Source organism: Sorex araneus, chromosome 5 (assembly GCF_027595985.1).
Source record: "Sorex araneus isolate mSorAra2 chromosome 5, mSorAra2.pri, whole genome shotgun sequence".
NCBI lineage: Eukaryota > Metazoa > Chordata > Mammalia > Eulipotyphla > Soricidae > Sorex > Sorex araneus.
Window position 1 is genome coordinate 33,858,534 of NC_073306.1, and position 22,091 is coordinate 33,880,624.

General features: G+C 49.3%; 1 protein-coding gene across 1 annotated transcript in view; it reads right to left on the minus strand.

The window, feature by feature from the left end:
* Positions 1–22,091, minus strand: part of CFAP57 (cilia and flagella associated protein 57) — a 48,308-nt gene that overhangs the window by 13,277 nt on the left and 12,940 nt on the right. Inside the window, exons 7-13 of the mRNA XM_055138419.1 lie at positions 18,090–18,229; positions 17,088–17,253; positions 16,135–16,248; positions 12,434–12,646; positions 9,032–9,205; positions 5,570–5,731; positions 770–925 (exon numbers count right to left, since the gene is read on the minus strand). Of these exons, the coding sequence (XP_054994394.1) occupies positions 770–925; positions 5,570–5,731; positions 9,032–9,205; positions 12,434–12,646; positions 16,135–16,248; positions 17,088–17,253; positions 18,090–18,229 (1,125 nt within the window). The remainder of the gene's footprint in view (positions 1–769; positions 926–5,569; positions 5,732–9,031; positions 9,206–12,433; positions 12,647–16,134; positions 16,249–17,087; positions 17,254–18,089; positions 18,230–22,091) is intronic.

A 22,091-nucleotide genomic window follows, 5' to 3' on the forward strand; every position in this document is an offset into this window, starting at 1 on the left:
AAAATTGGGGATTTTGGTTGAAAGGTGAGGTAGAAACTGGGCAGAGAGAAAAAATTGTTCTGAAAGCACCCTGGGCCCAATCCCATGCTATCATTATAGGAATTTTATTGAATTTCTGGACAATACAGAGATCAATGTTCTGCTAGCACTTCCCATTTTATATTTTGGTTTTCTTGTTACCTTTGAATTTTGTTTTAAAATTAGGCTGTTTTTTTTTGTTTTCTTTTGCTTTTTGGGTCACACCTGTCGATGCACAGGGGTTACTCCTGGCTCTGCACCCAGGAATTACTCCTGGCGGTGCTCAGGGGACCATATGGGATGCTGGGAATCAAACCCGGGTCGGCTGCGTGCAAGGCAAACACCCTACCCGCTGTGCTATTGCTCCAGCCCCATAAAATTAGTTTGTTTTGATGACAAGTGTGTCAGATTATTACTGTAGACAATTAGTCAATTATAGATAAACATAAAGAACAGAATTTAAATGACCCATAATCTCAACTTCTCAGGATAATCACACTAGTAGCTAATTAATTTTTTTTAATTGCCCCATGTGTGTTTTTTACTTAAAGAATATTATTTATTATAGAGTTTCCTATTCTGCTTCTCAGACATGAGGTTTGGCTATCGGCATTTGGGAGGTAAGGTCCCAACTATGCTTTGAAACCGCAGTCTGGCCCTTGTCTGACTGCGCATGGGCCAGTTCTATTCCTGAGTGAACTGCATGTTCTGTGGGATCGGTGGTGGTTGCCTGCTCATCTCCCACACAGACCTGGTTTTTCGTCTTCAAGGTCTCCATTTCCTGGAGGAACTTGTCTGTGAGCTCCTTAATCTTCTCTGAGTAGTTCATATCCTTCAGTCGCAGCTGATACTCGCTCTCCATTTTTAATTCTTCCACACGCGTCTTCAGCTCCAACATAACCTGAGCCTTTGGGGGAAGGACAAGAGTCAAGGTCAGTCCCATGAGGGTCAACTAGGGTCAACTCTCCCTACATAGTTCTTCCTCCAGCCTTGCAAAATAGAATCCGTGCACCCTGCAGGGTATAAGGTAGGATGCTTATAACCCACTCCACGGTCTCCACCTGGTTCCTACCCACTTCTGCTTCCATTTTCCAGCACGTATGTCTTCTCTCACTCTGCTCTACTTTTTATTATTTCTTTTTGTGTCTGTTTGTTCTATTTTGCTGCCTCACCCAGTGATGCTCAGGGATTACTCCTGGCTCTGCACTCAGGAATTACGAATGGCCATGCTCAGGGGACCATATGGGAGGCTGGGGATTGAACCTGGGTTGGTTGTGTGCCCAGCAAACATGCTATGCACTGTGCTATCACTCTGGCCCCCCACTTTTTATTATTTCTTTAGATATGGACACATTATCTCATATTTGATCACTTACTCATTATTTTATTTGTCTTCATCTCCTTCTCCCAAGAAACAAATTTTTGTTGGGTGCATACTTGGGCTACGAAGGTAGCCAAGAACCTAGAAAAGAGCCTAAAGCATAGCATGCACTTGAAAAATATTTGTTGAACAGTGCCTCCTGACCCAGTCTACGGAGGCAGCCAAAGGTTACCATTACAAGCGACACTTAGTGTCCAAAGCCAGCAGATCCCAGGACTGTCAGTCCGTCCCTCCCCATGTCTGTCATGCTTCTCTTGGCTTCCTGCTGTCACTTTAACTCAGATCCTAGCTCCTCCTGCCTACTTGTGTCTGATGTCTAATCCTGTGTCTAATGTCTTCTCCCTCCAATTAATTGTATGCATGTATGCCAACATTTCCTCAGAAATTCTGTAAAAAAAATAATAAAATTTATTTCCTAAAAAGTTTCTGTCGATGCCAGAGTAGGGGAGGACACGGGTGTTTTCTTCTGTGTTTCCACCCCAGGCATCCTGTGTCCCCTACCATCTTGTAGAATGACTTGATCACAGGTCAGGGGACTGGCATGAATCTGGCACTCGGGAAGTGCTGAGTCGAGGGGTGAACACAAATCCCAAGTCCAGAGTCTGGGCACTGCCTTGTGATAGGGTGTGTGGGGGGGGGGAGGGCGAGAGGGACTCAGACCCTCCAGTGCCGGTAGGCCGTGCTCCGACATTAGATGCTTATCCCAGAGGGTCAAGTCCTCGGCTAAGCTGAGTGAGCCGCTGTGGTGTGAGAAAAGGAGGGAAGGTGGGTGCTGGGCTGGGGGAACGGCAGAGTGCAGGAGGGGGGTGGTGAGGGCTTCGTGGAGGAGGGGGGCGGAGCAAAGCAGGATGGAAGGACTGAAGAGCGAGGTGGTGACGGAGGGAACGTGGGGTCTGGCTGGGTGTGAGGGACAGCGGGGCTGGGCTGACGACTGTCTCCTGCACTCACCGCATGGCCTTACTGCTTCAGAGCCTTGTGAGCCACAGGGGCAGTGCTCGGGGACCGACAGGGTCGTTCCTGAATGTGCTGGGGAGCAAACTCAGATTCTGCTTTCCCCCGTGGGCCGCAGCTCTGGCCTCTGCCCCACTGCTGCTTCCTGGGAGCTGAGCTTAGGCCCACGGCACAGCCAGCCCTGGTGTCTACGAGCTGAGTAAATGACCTAGGGGTCCTCCTCGGCCAAAGGGTTCATTGGGGGAGCGAGACCATTTCTTTTCTTTTCTTTTCTTTTCTTTTCTTTTCTTTTCTTTTCTTTTCTTTTCTTTTCTTTTTTCTTTTCTTTTCTTTTCTTTTTTTATTGAATCACGTGAGATACAAAGCTTTCATGGTTGCGTTTTGGTCATACAATGATCCAACATCCAACCCTCCACCAGTGCTCATTTCCCACCACCAATGTCCCCAGTATCCCTCCCGCCACCCCCACCCCACCCCACCCCACCCCCTGCTTCTGTGGCAGACATTTCCTTCTTACTCTCTCTCTACTTTTGAGCACCATGGTTTGCAATACAGATACCGAGAGAACGAGCCTTTGAGACACTTGATGATCGTCCTTCCTTGACTCATTGTCCACGCTGTTATGGAAGGACTGCAGAGCAAGCCGTGTCCTAACAGGAAGTGTAAGTGGGTCCCACGGGATGATCCCCCAGTCTGGAACACGGCCGGAGAGGCACCTCGTGGTCTCTCTCTAGCTTCACGGTCACACTGCTAGCTAGCACATCCTATTCTGCACCCTCCCCTGAGCACCCCTTCTCATACGCCTGCAATACACGCCCCTCCCTTTCTCATTGTTCTAGGAGGTTTGACAAGGCTCCCTGCCTCTGGCACTACCTGACTGGTCAGGGTTCTCTGCCCAGACTCCTGGCACTGTTATTACATCACTCCTGTCCTGCACCCCACTCCCCTTTAATGTTACCCATGTCTCTTCCCAGGCTACATCCTCAAGGAACCTTCTCTGTCTTTCACTCCCCTGACCACAGACTGGGCATAGGGTCTAGCACAGGGCACGGCTTCTCTGTCACACTAGCTGAGTGAAGGAATAAATGCAGGATAAAATGAGCAAGTAAACCACGGGCTGAGAGATGGTTTCTTCAGATGACGTAGAATGGAGAGGAAAAGAGAACTGGGGGGGCGTGGCATTTATTACTTAAAATTTATTATTATTGAGATGAGACCCCGAGCGACCCCATACGAACGGCTCCTCCACTCCTGAGCGGCCATGATCCCAGAGGCCCACTAAATACTTTCGGAACCCAACGGCTTCTTGCAGAAATGCCTCTAAACTGTGAACTAAGCTACAGCCCCGTGCCGCCCCAGGAGGGGAAAGGTTTTGTCCCTTGGCCTTTCCTTTTGGCGGCGGTGGCAGCGGCGTGGTGACCACCGTCTTTCAGAGCCCACTAAACAGAGGTACAAGCTTGCAGTGACACAACTTCTGGCAGAAATTTCTTTGGACTTAATTACTAAAATACCAGAAATCCAAAACCTCATATGCTCTTTATTCTCAGCAATGGAAAACAAATTATCAAATTATGCCTTTTTGGAAGGTCTGATTGTTGGTGGGAAATTCCAAATAATAATAGTGAGTTTTCTGTTGAAATATTGAATGTAATCAAAGTAAAGAGAGAGTAAAGTGAAAATCATCAGCTACACAGACAGATGGGGGGTGGGATGGGAGGTATATTGGGGTTCTTGGTGGTGGAACACATGCACTGGTAAAGGGATGGGTGTTTGATCATTGTATGACTGAAACTTAAGCCTGAAAGCTTTGTAACTTTCCTCATGGTGATTCAATTAAAGAAAATTATTATTATTACTTTGTATTTCCAGGAATTGAGCCTATGACTCCACACTTGCAAGGTAAGTGCATCTCATCTGAGCTATATCCCTTGACAGAAACATACTTTAAAATTTTTTGTGGGGTGGTGGGGGGGACACACCAGGTGGTGCTCAGGGTTCACTTCTGGCTCTCTGCTCAGGGATTACTCCTAGTGGTGCTCAGGGGACCAGATGGGGTGCTGGGGATGGAACCTGGGTCTACCATGTGCAAGGCAAATGCCCCACACGTCACTGCACTATCACTCTGGACCCTGGGAACACAAGTTTTAAAGGACAAGTGGAGGAAGGGGGAGGGAGGGGGCGAGGGAGAAGCTGTCAGAGGCTTACAAGGAAAGAAGAGAGTAAGGTCTCACAGAGGCTGAGGGGAAGGGGGCTTCAGAAGGAAACAGAACATGCGTGCATGTGTGTGTGTGTGTGTGTGTGTGTGTGTGTGTGTGTGCATACATTTCCAGCTTGGGGGTTGGCTGAACGGGGCCAGGAGTCAGCCTTCGGTATCTTCTACTTGATCTCTTCCTCTAAATAGTTACTGCATGAATCAACGTTTGCTGCATTATTGGGGGGTGGGGGGAAGCTCTTTCGAGCAGCAACTATGAACACGGTTCAATTAAATCCCTCTCGATTAAATCTGGATCAGAACTCAGGGTTTACTTTCTCATGATTTCAGACCTGTCACCAATCTTTCCCAACCCACTTCTTGAAACATTTTAGAGACATGAGACTTGAGTGAGAAAATACTTAAATAATGAGCACAGAATGAGTTCATGGCAAGCCTGAAAAAATAAGAAAAAGTGTTGGTATTGGGCGCGATCACTTTAACTGTCTTATTATTGAGAGGAACGGGCCTCAGGAAGGTACTCGAAGTGCTTCTGTGGTGCTTTTTCAAGCAGGCTCCACACACTAGCAGCTACACATCCTCCCCGGGATGACAGCAGATTGGCCAGGGCAATTCGTGAGTCACTGTCCATTGCCTTCCATGTGCCCAGTATGTGGACATGGGCAAGCATGGGGCAGGTGGGCAGGGGGCAGGCGGGCAGGGGGCAGCCAAGGCAGCTCAGTCTGTGGGTGAAGAAGGTCTCCACAAGGGGCCCAGGGCCCAGCTGGGCTGCTGGGGGTGGGGGTTGGGGGCAAGGGGTGGGGACAGGTGTCCAATGCCCCTGGTCAGGATGGGTGTCCCTCTCTATTTAACTGACCTTTTTATTTTTAGTAAAGCAAGAGAGTTCTTACTGAATGAAATTTGCTTACAAAGACGTGGGGGAGAGGAAGCGAGGAGCACGTGCTCAAGGGAGAGCACGGCCTGAAAGAGCAGGCGGTAGATCCCTCTTTCTCGGGTCCCTCTCTTACCTTCTCTTCCATGTCCGTTTTCGTCACGAGCACCTCTTCGGCAAAGCCCACCTCCCTCTCTCGCTTGATGCCCCGGCCTTCCTTATCAAAGACCTTCCAGGTGAAGAGGCAGCCGTCCTCGGCTGTGGTCAGCAGGAACTGGTCGTCGAAGGTGAGCAGCATCTGTGGGTGAAGAGGCCACGCAGGGGAGGCTCTCAGAGACCCCGGGGGACTGGACCGAGGCTGCTGCTGTGCCCGACGTCCTTGGACAGGATCCCGGGGAAGAGGACTCTCCCAGCCTGCTCCTGGGAAAGGGGTCAGGAGCCACCGAGCCCCCTGTTAATGACCGCAGTGCGCAACCCCATCACATGCTGTGCATCCAGAGTCTTTAGGCTCAGCTCTTACGTGGGTTATTTGATTCATTAACTGTTGCAGTGCTGGGGAGCAAACCCACAGCCTCACACATGCCAGGCAAGGGCTCTACTACTGAGCTACATCCCCGATTCAAGCTCAATTCCTTTATTTGGGGGTTGGGGGGAAGGACCCACACCCGATGGTGCTTAGGCTTATTCCTGGCTCTGTGCTCATGGGTCACTCCTGGAGGTGTTCAGGGGATCATACGAGGGACCTTGCCCACTGAACTTTCTCTCTGGCCCCTGGGCTCTGATTCTTATCCAGACCCAAGAAGAAACTCTCAAAAACTCAATGGTTTAAAAAAACAACCACAAATGAAGCATTGACTGAGAAAGCGGGAAAAGACAACAGAGGCATCTACAGATGGCAGAACAGCCCAGGAAAAGCTGCCCACCAGTGACAGCTGCTAGGGATGGCAAACGGAATTCCGGTGATCTGGCACCACACACCTGTAAGAAGGGCTGAAACAAACAGCAGTTTGAATGCTGAATGCTGGCAACAGTGTGGAGGAGCTGGCTCTCCCGTGCATGGCTAGTGGGATGGGAAATAGCTCAGCAGTTTCTAAAAGAGAAACTTAAACATGCACCTGTCACATGAGCTAGCAATTGTACTCCTGGGCTTTTATCCCAAAGAAACAAAGATGTAGGCTGGCACAAAGCCTACAGCTGACTGCTGACAATAGCTCTATCTGCAAGAGCCAAAAACATGAGGGGGGGATGGAATCAAAATCCCCTAATAGGCAAACAACTTGTGGTCTCTCCTCACCAGGGAATATTACTAAGCAGTGAAAAGGAATAAAATACTGCCACATGAAATAACCTGGATGGCTCTCAAGGGGATGATGCTGAGGAAAAAATTGTCCTTATCAGGACTGGACAGAAAGCTCAATGGACTACAGCACAGGCTCCTCATGCTGAGGCCCTGGTTTAATCCTGGGCACTGTATAGTCCCCCCGGCCCCACCAGCAGTGAATGCTGAGCACTGAGCTAGGGAGTAGCCTGCAAGCACTGCCAGGTAAGGGTGCCAGATAATGAGAGCAACAAAAAGTCTAGGTTGACTAAAGCCCTAACAGGAAATAAAGCTGTCAAAAAGCCATTACTAGAAAGTCACATAATATATGATTTCATTTATATGAACACATGTTGGGGGAAGGGTTTTAGATCACATCTGGCAGTGCTCAGGGCTTACTCTTAACTCTATGCTCAGGGATCACTCCTGATGGGCTCAGGGGACCATCTGTGATGCTGGGGGTCAAACCTAGGGTTGGCCGTGTGCAAGGCAAGCTCCTTACCTGCTCTACTCTTGTTCCGGTCCTATTTAAAGTGATTAAAATGACAAAACTTTTAGAAATGGAAAACAAACACATGTGCCTGGTGGGGCTGTGGCAGTGGCCGTGTCTGACTGTGATGTTGGCCATACCAGGGGATGTTGGACATGGGAAAGTGACACAGAGCCACAAACACACCATGTTCCAAGGAACATTTCTGGTCTGACACCTATTGTAGTTACTTAAGATACAATTTGGGGCAGAAGAACAGGGGGAAGGCTCAGGACTTCTATGCTTTTTAAATTTTCCTATGACTCTCCAATTACTTCAGAATAAAAAGAGAAAATGAGAAAAACGATTTTTTTTAAAAAATGACATAAACAGCAGTCCTGTGTCAAAATATCCAGGGGACAAAGCGCTAGTACAGCAGGTAGGGTGCTTTCCTTCCACATGGTGGACCCAGGTTCAATCCCCAGTACCCCAGATGGTGCCTGAGTACTTCCAGGTGTAATTGCTGGGTGCAGAACAAGAAGTAAGCCCTGAGCACTACTGGTGTGACCCAAAATTCAACTCCTCCATAAAAACCCAAAAAATAAAACCCTAAAATGGCATTGTTCTTGCACTCTGGAACTGTTGATTTAGGAATTTTGCCTTAGAAAATAATCAGAGATGTGCATGTAAACTTGTAGACTAGGGTATTCATTATTGCTTGAATGTTAACTTAAATCCCTGAGTGCAAGGGAAGAGTTAAACCAGTTACTGTTCACCATATCATAAAATATCTGTGTAGGTACTAAAACCATGCTCTGGGGGAATATTTAATTTGATGGGGGAAATGTGTACTATAACATTATGTAAAAAAAACAAAAAAGGAACATACGTAGGAGAATTTATACACATCTAATAGAAGAAAAATGCATCAAAATATCAAAGATAAAGCTATTATAAGAACAATTTCTTAACTAAATATACACTGTTATTATAATCAGAAAAATAAACATTCACAAAACCTTAGCAGACTCCAGGGAAATGAGAGAAAAGGTAATAATAACTAACTTCGGATCCAAGACAGGATCCTCAGGACAGGAAGGTTCGAGTTCACCTTGGTAATCCCTTTTGCAATAAGGTAGTGTCAGCAGGCAAATCAAGAAAGAGTCGGGGACATAATTAAGGCTGTGCTGGCCAGGTCCAACGTGGAATAAGACCGGGAGAAAGGAAGAGGAGGTAGGCATTTCCCCCCATTCTCTAGGATTCCACGTAAACACTGACACAACGCGGGGACGTGCAAGAACAGTTCACAAATGTGGGCTCGTGTTACTATCCTCAGGGAAGGTCTCTTATATCCCTAAGAGGATGCAGGGGCTCACCTCCTGGGCTAGAACTTGGATTCAAGGGTCTGGGATGGAGAGGAGGGCAGGAGTCCTAGGCAACTTCCACTAACTGGCAGCCGGGAGATGGGGGTGAAGCAGCCAGGAGACTGGGCAGGCATCCCTTGGCATTTTTATTTTTTATTTATTTTTTCCCTCGGCATTTTTAAATGCCCCATTATCAGGCAGGATATTTGGTGAGAGACCTTGCACTTCAGTCTTTAGGTGCAAGTTCTTCGCTAGTTTAGTCCTAGGAGTCATTTCAGCAAATATCAGTAGCTAATGTTCAGTGATCAGATGACTGGATAATTACTAAGAAGAGATTAAAAAAAAGATGCTTGTGGGGTTGGAGGGATGAAAGTCTACGAAGGAGTAATTAGCTCTCTCCAGAGCTTGTTCTGGGCCTCGGCCATTGGGAAGAGGTTCCCTGCTCACCTTGGTGATGGCTCCTGCGTGGGCCTGGTACTCGTTGAACTCTTTCTGCAAAGGCAGAGGGTACTTCATGGCACGAATGGTCCCCACCGAGGTGCCGACGAACATCATGCGGCCAGAATGGGAGATGGCAATGGCTGTGTACGTGACGTCGAATGCGGGTATCTCTCGAAGGACCTGCAGCATGGACAGCTCTGTTTAAGGGGAAGGGCTGAGCCATGAGACCAGGGGTCCCAGCCACCCTTTTCCTTGTCTCTACTGGAAACCTAAAGCAAGGCCTAGAAAACCACTTTTCTATTCCTTCTAGCAGCTGGCAGAGGAACTTGCACAGAAAAATAGACTGGATGTTTCTGGGCTGGCTGTTTGATTAAGAAACAGTTCCACAGAAAGGGAGACTAGCACCCAAGAGCAGTAGAGATAATAACCAGGAGGTCGGCCCCACAGCTTGGAAACTGGCCTCACAGGCTGGGGGAAAAGGCAGCTCCGATAGAGAAGGGAACACCTAGTAGACGATGTTGGGAGGACCCATTCGAGTTGAAAGATGCGTGCTGAAAATAGACTATAGACCCAACATGATGGTCTATACCTCTGTTGCAAACCTCTATTGCAATACCTCTATTCAATACCTCTATTGCAAACTACAACACCCAAAAGGAGAGAGAACAAAAGGGAATGCCCTGCCGCAGAGGCAGGGTGGGATGGTGGGGGTTGGGGTGGGGGTGGTGGGAGGGATACTGGGAACACTGGTGGAGGAGAATGGGCACTGGTGGAGGGATGTAAACAATCACTGTATGACTGAAATGCAAACACGAAAGTTCGTAAGTTTGTAACTGTACCTCGCAATGATTCACTAATGAAAAATTTAAAAAAAGAAAAAAGAAACAGTTCCAGAAGTTGGGAAGGACACAGCTGAGAAGGTAACCTTTGAGAAGCACCTACTGGGGCTTTTACACATCTTATTCATTCAGTTCTCACAAGAGTCTGGGGATGCAGTTGCTTTTAAAGCTGCTGAAAGTCATACAGAAGATAAGCAATTTGCCTCAACTCTGCCAGCTAGTAAGTGGTAGCCAGGCTCTAGCATCTGATTGCATGCTACCATTCATCTCAGACTGATAATGGGATATTGATTCATAAATGTATTCAGCAAAACCTTATTAATGTTCATTGAATAAAGAAACTATGCGATCAAGAATCCTTCACTTCTTTACTCATTGATTTTCTTATCTGATTATCCCATCATCCACCCACCCTCCCATCTACCCATAACCTACCCATCTACCCATCCATGCATCCATCCATCCACCCACCCATCCATTTACCCACTCACCCATTCATTCATCCATCCAGTCATCTATCTATCCACCCACCTACCAATCTACCTATCCATCCATCCATCCACCTACCCAACCACCTACCAATCTGTCCATCCACCCACCCACCTACCCCTTCTACCATCTGTCCATCCATCCATCCATCCATCCATCCATCCATCCATCCATCCATCCATCCATCCATCCATCTATTCATCCATCCATCCACCCACCTGTTTACCCACCTATCCACTCACCTGCCCACTCATCCACCCATCTACTCATTCATTCATCCACCCATCTGCTCATCTACCCACCCACCTACCTACCCATCCACCTATCCATAAGACATTTAGTGAATGTTTCCTGTGGGCCAGGTGATAAGCTGGTAGCAACAGTGAATGATGCATTTTCCTAAAGGAACTTTGTTTGGTCATAGCACAGTAAAAGCTGCCCCCGGCCCATATTTAGGATGAAGATATTTAGGATGAACACTCTCTAAAACGTTTGTGTTGTGGGGAAGTCTGCTCTGGTTATTCTGCTGCAGTGGCAGCTCTGCCAGTCCTGGCACCATGTCCAGGGGAGTGACAAACACCAAGAGAAACGCTAGAGAAACCAGCCAAGCTCAGTGAGCCTGGGGCTCCAGGACAAGGATGCAGGGTACTGCTGAGTCTTTCCTCCTTCAACAATTTGAAGGGAAGGGAGAGAGGGAGGGAAGGAGGGAGCGAGAGAGGGGTGGGGAAGGAGAGAGAGAGATGGAGAGGGAGAAGGAAAAGGTGGGGAGAAGGGGGTGGTGGAGTGAGACTGGGGGCATTGGTGCCAGGGAATGTGCACTGGTGAAGGGATGGGTGCTGGAACGTTCATGACTGAAGCCCAATCGTGAACAACTTTGTAACTGTATCTCACTGTGATTCAATTAAAAAAAATTTGGAGCCAAATGTAATTGTGCTAAAATGTCAGAATTTAAGAAGTTATTTATTTAACTTGTAAGTTGGGGCCATACCCAGTGGTGCTGGGGGCTACTGCTGGCTTATGCTTGGCACTCCCATCAGTGCTTAGGGGACCTTGAAGTGCCAGAGATCCTACAAATTTTGGTTTTTCCCAGACCCAGTAGTGTTCAGAGTTGATACCTGGCTCTGCACTCAAGGATCACTCTGATGGGCTCAGGGCACCTTAGGGGGTGCCAGGGATTGAACCTCAGTGGGCCGTATGCAAGGCAAGTGCCCTACTTGCTGTACTATCGGAATAGGTACTAATGGAGCATCCCTGAGTTTGAACACATTTGGGAACTTAAACGAATGCAGAGGTGGGGCTGGAGAGATCATCCAGACCAGAGACACTTCCCTTGCATGCAGCTGATCGGGGTGCAGTCCCTGGCACCGCATGTGATTCCCTGAGCAATTCCAGGGATCGCTCCTGAGCACACAGCCAGGAAGAGCCACTGAACACCACGCAGTGTAGCCCAGAGATGCCTCCCATCACCCTGCCCCCACCCTCCAGACAGAGAAGCCTCGGTGGCAGCAGAGACTCCAGCTGTGTCTTTAGGGCAGGGCAGGGAGAGTGGGTAAGGGTGAGAGGCAGGTGAGCGAGCCGCTGACCTCCAGGCATGGAGGGTGGAAGTCACAGGCAGCAAGCAAAACAGAGGTGAAAAAGAGCCCCACAATTTTTTTAGGACCCGCCCCCACCCCGCCTTGCCCCAGTAGTGCTCTCAGGAGCCCTGGGTCCTCTCCAGTGACTCTCAGCCAATCAGGCAGTTCCACGAGAGGGCCTGAGGGTGTGGGTGCTGTTCAGCCCTGCAGTGCCAGGGATTAAACCTGAGCCACCCTGGCAGTGCTTGGAGGACCTCAAGGCTGCACCCTGTCCGGGAGGGCACCACAATGTCACCTAGTCGGGGAGGACCCAGGGCAGGAAGCTCCCAAGTGATGAAACCTGAGTTGACCCCAAAAGAACGAGGCACCGGATGCTGTCCTATGGGAGTAGGGGCCCTGGTTCCATCTCTCGTCTGTTGTTCCATCACCCTTTCCACTGTGAACACGGAGGCTGGGAAGAGGGTGGCACTCTCCCCCCCCCCCCAGTGGCGCAGGCACAGACTGACCAAGGAATCGGCAATCTCCTTGAGGGTCTGGTCGCTTCCAACAGCGAAGATGCTCTTGCCATCGGGGGAGACGGTGACGGAGTAGTAGCTGCAGGACTTGAGCACACATTCTGTCTCTCTCTTCCCGGCGGACAAGTTCCACTCATAGACAGCGCCGTCGGTGCCGCAGGAAATCAGCTTGCTGTCATCGGTGCTCCACACGATCGAACGGATCTGCGGAGGATGAAGACGGGCCAGGTCAGAACGAGCACGCATGTGCATACACACGGGACACCATGTAAAAGGAGGGGGCATTCCGCACCCCAATCCGCCTTCCCCTGGATGGAGACAAGCACCAAACACAGCTTCTTGGGAATCTTACTGCCTTCCAAGATGCTTGGAAGGTACTGAAGAGGAAACACTCTCAGTTCCCATCCACTTTGTGAATGGAAAGGCTGAAATGTAAAGGTTCCTACATGCTACCTATATGATTATTGATATGCTTTTAACTCTTAATTTTGAAATGATTCTATGTTCATGAGACGATGCGAAATTAGAACGAAGAGAACTGGCAGAGTAAGGACCTTAGCCATTTCACATAATACACAAACTGTTAAAAATTATAAAACTTCTTCCTAGTCTCTAGAAGTTATCCTAAGGCCAAAAGGAAATGCAGAAATATTCCTCCAAGGAGAGAGAGTGAGAGACAGAGATAGAGAGAGAGAAAGAGAGGGGGAGAGAGAAAGAGAGAGAGAGAGGGAGAGAGAAGGAGAGAGACAGAGAGGGAGAGGGAGAGGGAGAGGGAGAGAGAGAGAGAGAGAGAGAGAGAGAGAGAGAGAGAGAGAGAGAAAGAGAGAGAGGAGAGAATGTACAGGGCTTAAGGTTTCTGCAAACATCTGGGTCCAGTCCGATCCCTGGCATGATGTGTGATCTTCCATAGCCAGGAGTGATCCCTAAGCACAGAGCCAGGAGTAAGCCCTGAGCACTAGAGGGTGTGGTCCTCCCATCCCTGCAAACAAACACACATACAAATCGGTTCCTCGACTCAGTAAGAACAGTCTGAGCCACTTCCTTAAAGATGTATAGGGACTGGACAGAGGGTACAGATCCGAGAGCTGCCTATGGTGATGGGTCCAGGGGGTCTGGGTCCCCAGCACCCCTGGAGGGGCTGGGAGGGGTCCCCGGAACAATGCCGGAGGGAAGGGGGCGGTCGGGTGCTGGGTGTGGTGTCAGACGAGGTATGCAGAAGACTATCACTGCAGTTATTTTAGGTCTTGTATGAAGATGGAATACCCGACAACGACCGAAAGTACCGCTGAGGCTTGACCACTGGCACCGAGACCCTCCCTGGCTCCGAGAGGCTCTGCCCTCTGCAGTGCCTGGCACGCTCGGCCTTTGGCTGTGCTTTCCCTGCCTTTGGGTTTCCTGTCCCCCTCGGAAAGCTCAGTTCAGGTAGCCATGGCCCAGAAGCCCTCGCCTCCTCTTCCCCAGTCAGACCCCGCAACCCCCACGGGTGGGAGAGATAGTGGGGCCCTAATGGCTTTGCCCCAGATTGTTCAAGAGGTGGATGATCCATGCCCTCAGGGAATTCCCACCCTCCGGCCCTGCAAGTGGCCCCCGGAGTGGGGAGGCCCCTCCCAGAAAAGAAGCCCCTCTCCTCCTCCGTGCAGTGGAGAAAGGGGCCCCAAGACAAGAGCTCCACGGCGCAGCCAGGGCGCACTGTCTAACCCAGCGGCAATCTTGGGGGAGCACTCTGGAGAGGGGCTGGGAGCTCCACTGTACCAGCAAAATGGCAGAGCACAGGCTATCCCCAGGGAACAAGAGAAACCCAGAGCTGGGGCCTCTTTGGGCCAGGGACAACTCTGGGGGCCGGGGAGGCTGCGGACGTGCTGGGCTACACCCTGGGGAGAGCAGCCAGGCCTGGACCTGGGCTGCAGCTCAACAGAAAAGTGCCTGCACGGTACACGTGAGGCTGAGTCTGGGCCCCAGCCTTACACCGACGCCCCACAGGGCCAAGCGCGATTCCCTGCACTGCTGCTGTTATCCTTGGCCACACAACACATATGTGACTCACACCTCCGCACCCCCAAGCACACACTCTAACAAAGGCAACAAGAACAAGAACAGGGAGAGACACACAAAGAACCTCGGGACCAAGCAGCTTGCTGCAGAGATGCCCCCAGCCTTTGCACCAGGCCAATTTCCCAGGGTGCCTCAGACGGAGCAGGCGTCGTCCCTCCAGCTGCCCCTCGGAATCCCAGCAGCCGCCAACTTCCAGAACCCAGTGAGAAGCCCAGGTACTCGGGAGCAATGACGGAAAACTACAGGCTTCAAGGGATAGGGGATGGGCCAGTCCTTCTCATCTCCCGTCCCTGTGGGACCCTGGAGGTCATGCCCACAAACTGCCTCAGGCTGCTACTTAAGCTCCTTAAGGGCCACGATTCAGAAATACATAAAAGAATCGTGGAAGCAAGCAGCTCACTGCAGAGATTTCTCCAGACCCTAATTATCTAACATTTTAGAATTCCAGGAACATGTGGCTGAGAGATCTTGTGCTATTCGTAACAAGCAATACAAAATAAATGACCTTGCATCTGCCTTTTTGGCAGGATTGAGTGGTGGCGGGAAAATTCAAAATAATGGTGGTGTTGAAACATTGAATGTCATCCATAATTTTGAACAAATTTATGAAAATGAAAAGAAAATAAAGAACAAGAACAGGAAGGCAAGAAAGAGAGCAACCAGGGCAGGATGGAGAAGATGGGAAACCATCTCCCAAGCTACACAAAGCCCCATTAAGGTTACACGGAAGCCACACACGGGGGCTTTAAACACAGCATCTGGCCAAACACACTGCATGTTAAGCGCCTCTCACCCAGGGGCAGCTCCAAGGAAGCCAGGCTGAAATCAAATCACACGCATGCCTGACAGCCCCCAAGCCTGCGTGCCTGCAAAGGGCTGTATGCCCCCTCACAGAAAGAGCCTCGATCGACTCCATCGAGGGCTGAGCAGAGAGCAGAAAATGCGAATCCCATGAGGTGTGACAGCCGCCTCCGAGCGACACACAAATCCAAGAGGAAAGGGTAAGAGTCCAACTGGCTAAGTGAGCCTGAGCCCAGCCTACGATGAATAAGCTGCTTAGGTTAGCCCAGGGGTAACGGCTTGGTCGCCAGGCTGAAAGATAAAAAGGGAAAAACATCTGAGCAGGGATGTAAGAAGCTGCAGGCTGCGGGGATGGAGGGGTGCGTGAGGGGGACTTCTTTCAGCCATGCCTGTCGATCAGAGCAATCACCCAACCTCAACAAGAGCCCCCGATCCAACCGTCCCCCCACTGCCCCCAACACACACACCTGGAGGGTAAATATCCAGAATTACTACTACACCGACTGAACTACTCGGAGAACAAAACACGCAACTCCAGCGCTGCAATGATTATCTCCGCCCGCCCCATCTGCTTCATTCTGCCTCCCTCCTTGAGGGGCAAGCCTTTGTGAAGGCTGCCATCTTCGTCATGCCAACCCCTTCCACAGGGCCTCGCAGAACCCCCGTCTCTCTGTCACTGCGTGACTTGCAAATTAGCAGCCCCGGTTTGTCTGTGCGTGCGTCTGACTGCCTTTGTCCCCCCAGGAGAGTGTGGGCTTCGAGAAGACAGGGCTGTCTTTGCTTTTGTTCCCTGCATCCCGCTGGCTTGCAGGATGCTCGGCTCTCTTGTTTCCCCTCACCTTCCCTGTGTGTCCTTTCAGGTTTGAGATGTTCTCCAGGCTGGTGGTGGTGAAAATGAGAATCACATTTCCACTGACGGCGGCAAACAGGTGGCCGCCGTTGCTGAAGGCGCACTAGGAGGAAACACAGCGAGAGGAGGAGTGAGAGAAATGAGCCGTCCAGGTGAAGGTCGCGGTCACCCGCACCATTGCCTAAAGGGGTCAGGCTGAAAGGTGTGGGGGCGGGGGCGGGCTGGCTGCCCTCTTCCGGCTCTTGTGCGGTGCCGGAGCCCATCCTGGCCCCGGGGCTGACGCTGCTGCGTTTGAGCTGCTTAGATCATGGAGGAGATATTGGCAGAGAAGCAAAATTCCGAGGGGAAAAGCAGTTCCTGAAACCGCGGTCTTGTTTCTGCATCATCTTGTTCCAGCTTACGTCCTCCAGCCCTGGCCCTGGCTGGTTTGTGACTCTGAGTCTGATGAATGTTTCCTTTCCGGCACCTTCTCTCCATTAGCGGAGAGGGCCCATCACAGGTGGGCTATCACGAGATTTTGGGATTCCAATGAAATAGGTGGGAAAAAAAAAATAAAGCAGGTAGAGGCGAATAAAGGACCAAAGAGAGAATACTGCAGAGAGGGCCCTTAACTTGCTTGAAGCTGACCCAGGTTCAATCCCAGGTTCGACAGTAAATCCCCTAAACCCCACCGGAAGTGATTCCTGAGCCAGAGCCAAGAGTAAGCCTTGAGCCCTGGCAGGGGTGGCCCCCAACTGAAATGAAACAGAAAGAAAAGGAAAAAAGGGCTGCGATGAGAGCCATATTTTCTATTAAATTTGGAGGAAGAAGAGTTGTATTTTTTTTTTCTTTGAAGGGAACGTTCTCTAGGACAGACGGCGAATGACTGAGTGAGGTTATTGACATTTCAGCCTTGACGGTGTCCCAGGAAAAGGCCTGCTGCTGCCCTGAGCATCCCCCTACCTCTCTGCACCCTCGGACAGAGTATTCTTTGAAAGAACGGATGTCATCAATGAGCAGGTTCATGAGACGCAGTTTGTCCGCAAACCCTACGACGACGAAGTGGCCCGAGGGGTGGAGGCCGATGGCGTATGCCTCTTCCTGGTACTCCCTGTAGAGCTCCAGAGTACTGTGAAGAAGAGAAGAGACGCAGTCAGGATGGGCACTCTCAATCAGTCGCGACCCCCGCCTCCCCCCCATTGTGGCTGGCACATATTTTACTCCTAGCAGATTCATGATTTCCTGCAAAGACTGTTCCCCTCTTTTCTAGATTTGGGTAGTGTGAGGACAGGAGCTAGCCAGGAGGATGGAAATAAGGGAGAATCATCAAGGGACAGTCCGGTGATGTCAAAGGCACAGCTCCAGCTCGAGTCTTCAAATTGGAAGCAAGGCACAAGTCTTTGCTTCCGGCCATCCCAGCCATTTCAGATAAGTGCAAAGACATTATCGGATGCGGCTGATCGAGGTTGGAGACGCTCGGGGAAAGCTGAGAGAGGAGGGTAAAGCACCAGGGGGTGTGGGGGGGCGGAGGGGGGTTGAGGGCAGTGAGGAGGAGGAGGAGGAGGAGAGAAAGGAGAAATAAATGGTGGGGAGAAATCCATGAGGCAAAAAAAAAAAAGCACTCCGGCGAGGGTGGAGGGACAGGGGTGTTGGGAGGACATGGGAGTTATGTAAGAAGTGAGTCACTGGGGTGCTATCTTTCCATCCTGAGTGTCTAGCGGAGTGGCGTGTGGTAGGCATTTAATAACAAATGAAGCTCCAAGTAATTTTCTAGCCCAAGCAAGAGTGGAAAGAGAAGGCAAACAGGTAGGTTGACTGACTTGATTAAAAAAAAAAAAAATTCCTTTGCCAGGAAAATCTCCCAAGTAATTAAAATGCAAAGCTCTCTAATTAAAGTAATTCACATGAACAACTTTAACATCTGAGATCCTGTACACTGTGACAGCAAAGTCTTTCATTCCTTACTTGGAGTCATAATTCCAGATGCGTACGGATCGATCCAGGGAGCAGGTAGCAATGAGGGGTTTGCGGATGCAAGTAGCAAGACCGGTGATGGATGCTGAGTGTAATGGGTACAGCAGATACTCGAAGTGAGCAGGCTCCCCCTGGAGAAATCACACAGAAGGAGGTCCGGCAACGTCAGCAAAAGGCTGGCCCTGCACTTCAGTTTTCATTATACCCAGGAACCTTAATTGGCCTGGGTGCACAGAAGCCAGGTTGGGCAAATGGTTTTCCTCGTATGCACATTTTCCTATGCCACTGTCATTTTGAAGCATTACTTTAATGGCCATATAAAATACTGCACTCTGCGGATAGAGCAGAATTTATTTCAGTCATTCCTTTCCTGAGCTGAATGCTTAAGGGAGCACCAATTTTTGTTATTTAAGAAAAACACTAGACTGGATATTCTTGCCTCAAAGTCTTTGGGCGGGGGGGCTCTTTGATTAGTTCCTTGGGACCCTGCAGAGCACGTCTCTGACATCCAGTTTCTCAACAAAGTGAAACCTTTGGACTATCAAGGCTCCCGTTTCAAAGGACCCCCACCCTGAATGGGCACAGCCTCATGACACAGCTCCTAGAGCCACTGGCTCCCCCACCCCCATCCTGTTGAAGATCCTCTCTTGGAAACCCCTGTACAATCTATTTTCTTAAGTTGGGGGCGGGCATAACTTCATAGGTTGCATCACCAAATGTGGGGGTCATGAGAAATTTGGCAATGGTACGAGATTTCTGAATACATGATGACCAAAAATGAATTCAAACTCAACCGTGCCGTGTGAATTCGAGATGTTTCTGGCAGCGCTCACCCACACTGCCCTTCTGGCCAAAAGGGGAATCCCAGTGGAAAAATCAGAAGTGACCCTTGAGAGGTCCTCCCTTTCCCAGCCAATCGAGGCTGTCAAGAAATCCTCAGAGAGAACCTGCAGAACCCTTGACCCCCTAGTACAGGCAGAGCCTCCGGTGCACCTTCTGTTTATCTATGACAGTGTGGTCCTGGGCACGTGTCCTCCAGGACCAGTGAGTAACAATGTCTGTTCCCCACAGTGCCGGTGGTTGGTGCTGAGGGCACACTTCCATGGAAGGAGAAACACAAGGCCTCACACGAAGGCAGTGCTGGTGGGCAAAAGCTTGGGGGGGGGGGGCTCTGTCCAGGGAACACAGGCCCGAGAAAGGGCAGCATCATTAAAGGCCAGTACCCACACAATAGGTCTGCCTTCAGAGGTGGAAGATGGGGAAAATGGCAGGAGTTTTAGGATCTTGATAAGAACTGCCCCATTTCTCTGCGGAAGAATCCATTACTCTACCACCAACAGCCATGAGCATCGGGAGAGTGATTTTAACATAAAATGGATTCAGTTACACGGCTGTTCAGGCTCCAAACTTTGTGCCTGGAATAACCCGAAGGAAGAGTGATAGCAGGAAATGTCATGAGACGAACGTACCATGGGTGTTTTCCTAAGCCGAGACTGATGGGAATTCTGTTAAATTCTGGCCTCTCCCCTTTAAAAATGACTTGCGCTCACCCCATCCTTATACGGTATCTTTGAGAAAGAAGGTCCAATGAGGCATAAGAGATGACCTAATGGAAAAACACCTCGTGTTCAAGGGTTGGAAGGGATAAGCCTGCCCAGGCAGCACTGTCTACACACGCAGTGCAATCTCTGTTAGGAGCCCGGGTGGCTTCTTTGTAGAACTTGACAAATGGATCCTAAAATTCAAATGAAACTGCAAGGGACTCACGAGAGCCGAAAACCACCTTGAAAAGAACAGATCCAGGGTCTGAGAGACAGTCCAGTGGGTAGGGTGCTGGCCTCACTTGCCGCTGATCCAGGTTTGATCTCCAGCAGCCCAAATGGTTCCCTAGTACTGCCAGGAGTGATCCCTGAGCACAGAGCCAGGAGTAAGTCCTGAGCACAGCTGGGTGTGGTCCAAAAGAGAGAGAGAGAGAAAACAGAGTTCAAGAACCTACACTTCCCAAATTCAAACCTTACCATGTATGATGGTGCTGTCATAAGAGGAAATATATTGATGGAATACAATTATGATACCAGAAATAAACCCCCGTTACAAATGTTTTTCAACAAAGGTGCGAAGACCATAGGCAAAAGGAGGCAGTTGGAGCCTCATCCCATAACGAGCACACAAGTTAACTAAAAATGCATCAGATTTGTGTCAGAGCAAAAACTAGAAAACTCTTAGAAGAAACAGGATAAATCACCATTACCTTAGATTTGAAATATAGCATCAAAAGCACAAACAGCAGAAAGAGATCAATTATACTTTATCAAAAGAGAAAACTTTTGTTTACTAAAGGACACTAACAAGAAAGTTAAAAGACAGCCAACAAGATGGGAGAAGATATTTATACACCACATACTTGATAAGGAACTTATATCAGGAATACATAAAGAACTCCTACAACTCAATAATAAAAAGGCAACACATTTGAAAACAATGGGCAGAGGGGCTGGAGTGATAGCACAGCGGGTAGGGTCTTGAACGTGGCTGACCCGGGTTCGATTCCCAGCATCCCATATGGTCCCCTGAGCACCGCCAGGAGTTAATTCCTGAGTGCATGAGCCAGGAGTAACTTCTGTGCATCGCCGGGTGTGACCCAAAAAGGAAAACAAACAAACAAACAAAAAACAATGGGCAGAGCATCCTATTAGGCATTTCCCCCAAAGAAGATACACAAATGGCCCAATGACACATGAAAATATATTCTACATTATGATCCACCAGAGGAATGAAAATTAAAACCACAAAGAGATACCAGGTCACACCCCAAAAGTCAGATAATAAGCTCTGGCAAAGATATGGAGAAATCATAACCCTCATCACAGCTGATGAGACTATAAAATGATGCACAGTCTCTCTGGAAGACAATCTGGAAGCTCCTTGACTAGGTACACATGGAGTTACTTTACAACCCAGCAATTCTGTTCCTAGCTTTATATCCAGGGGAAACTAAAATATGCGTGTGCAAAAAAAAATCGTACATTAATGTTCAGAGATACAATCTTTACAATATTCAGAGCCACCCACATGTTTAGTCAACTAAGATAAGGCAAAAAAATGTGGGGCTGGAGATGTGGCTCAGTGGCAAACTATGTGACCTACATGTGTGAGACCTGGGTTCCACTGTTGGCAACACATACACACACACACATATGAATATGGAAAAATGGAAAAACAGCACTGATTCATGCTCCAGCATAAATGAAACTTGAAAGCTTTAGGTTAAGTGAAAGAAAACAGTCAAAAAGTCCACAAATTGATATGATTCCATTTACATGTAATGGTTAGAATAGACAGATCTGTAGGGACATAAAGTAACTAAGTGGTTGCCCAGAAAATTGGAAGGAAGCTCTTGGGAGAATGGGTAGATAATAGTTAAGGAGTGGAAGATGATTTATCTGAAAATCATGGTTTTGCTTTTTGTCACATCCAACAGTGCTCAGGGGGCCTCAAAGTGCTGGGGACAAAACCTGGGCTTCTTGCATTCAAAGATAATCTGTTGATAGCTTTGAGTTATCTCTCTGACTCCTAAGTTTGTTTATTAATAATTATTATTTTATCTATTTTGGTCTGCTCATTTTAGGCCCACACTCAATGGTGCTCTGGGCTTACTCCTGGCTCTACACTCTGGGATCACTTCTGGTGGAACTTGGGGGACCATTTGGGGTGCCAGGGATCAAAGCTAGATCAGGTGCACGCAACGCAAAGGCCTCTCCAGTCCCTAAGTTGCTTGTTTTTTGTTTTTTGGGTCACACCTGGTGATGTACAGGGATTACTCCTGGCTCAAGCACTCAGGAGTTACTCCTAGTGGTGCTCAGGGGACCACATGGGATGCTGGGATTGAACCTGGGTCGACCACATACAAGGCAAACGTCCTACCCGCTGTGCTATTGCTCCCGCCCCAGGTTGCTTATTTTTAGGTGATGAAATGTTCTAAAATAGAACGTG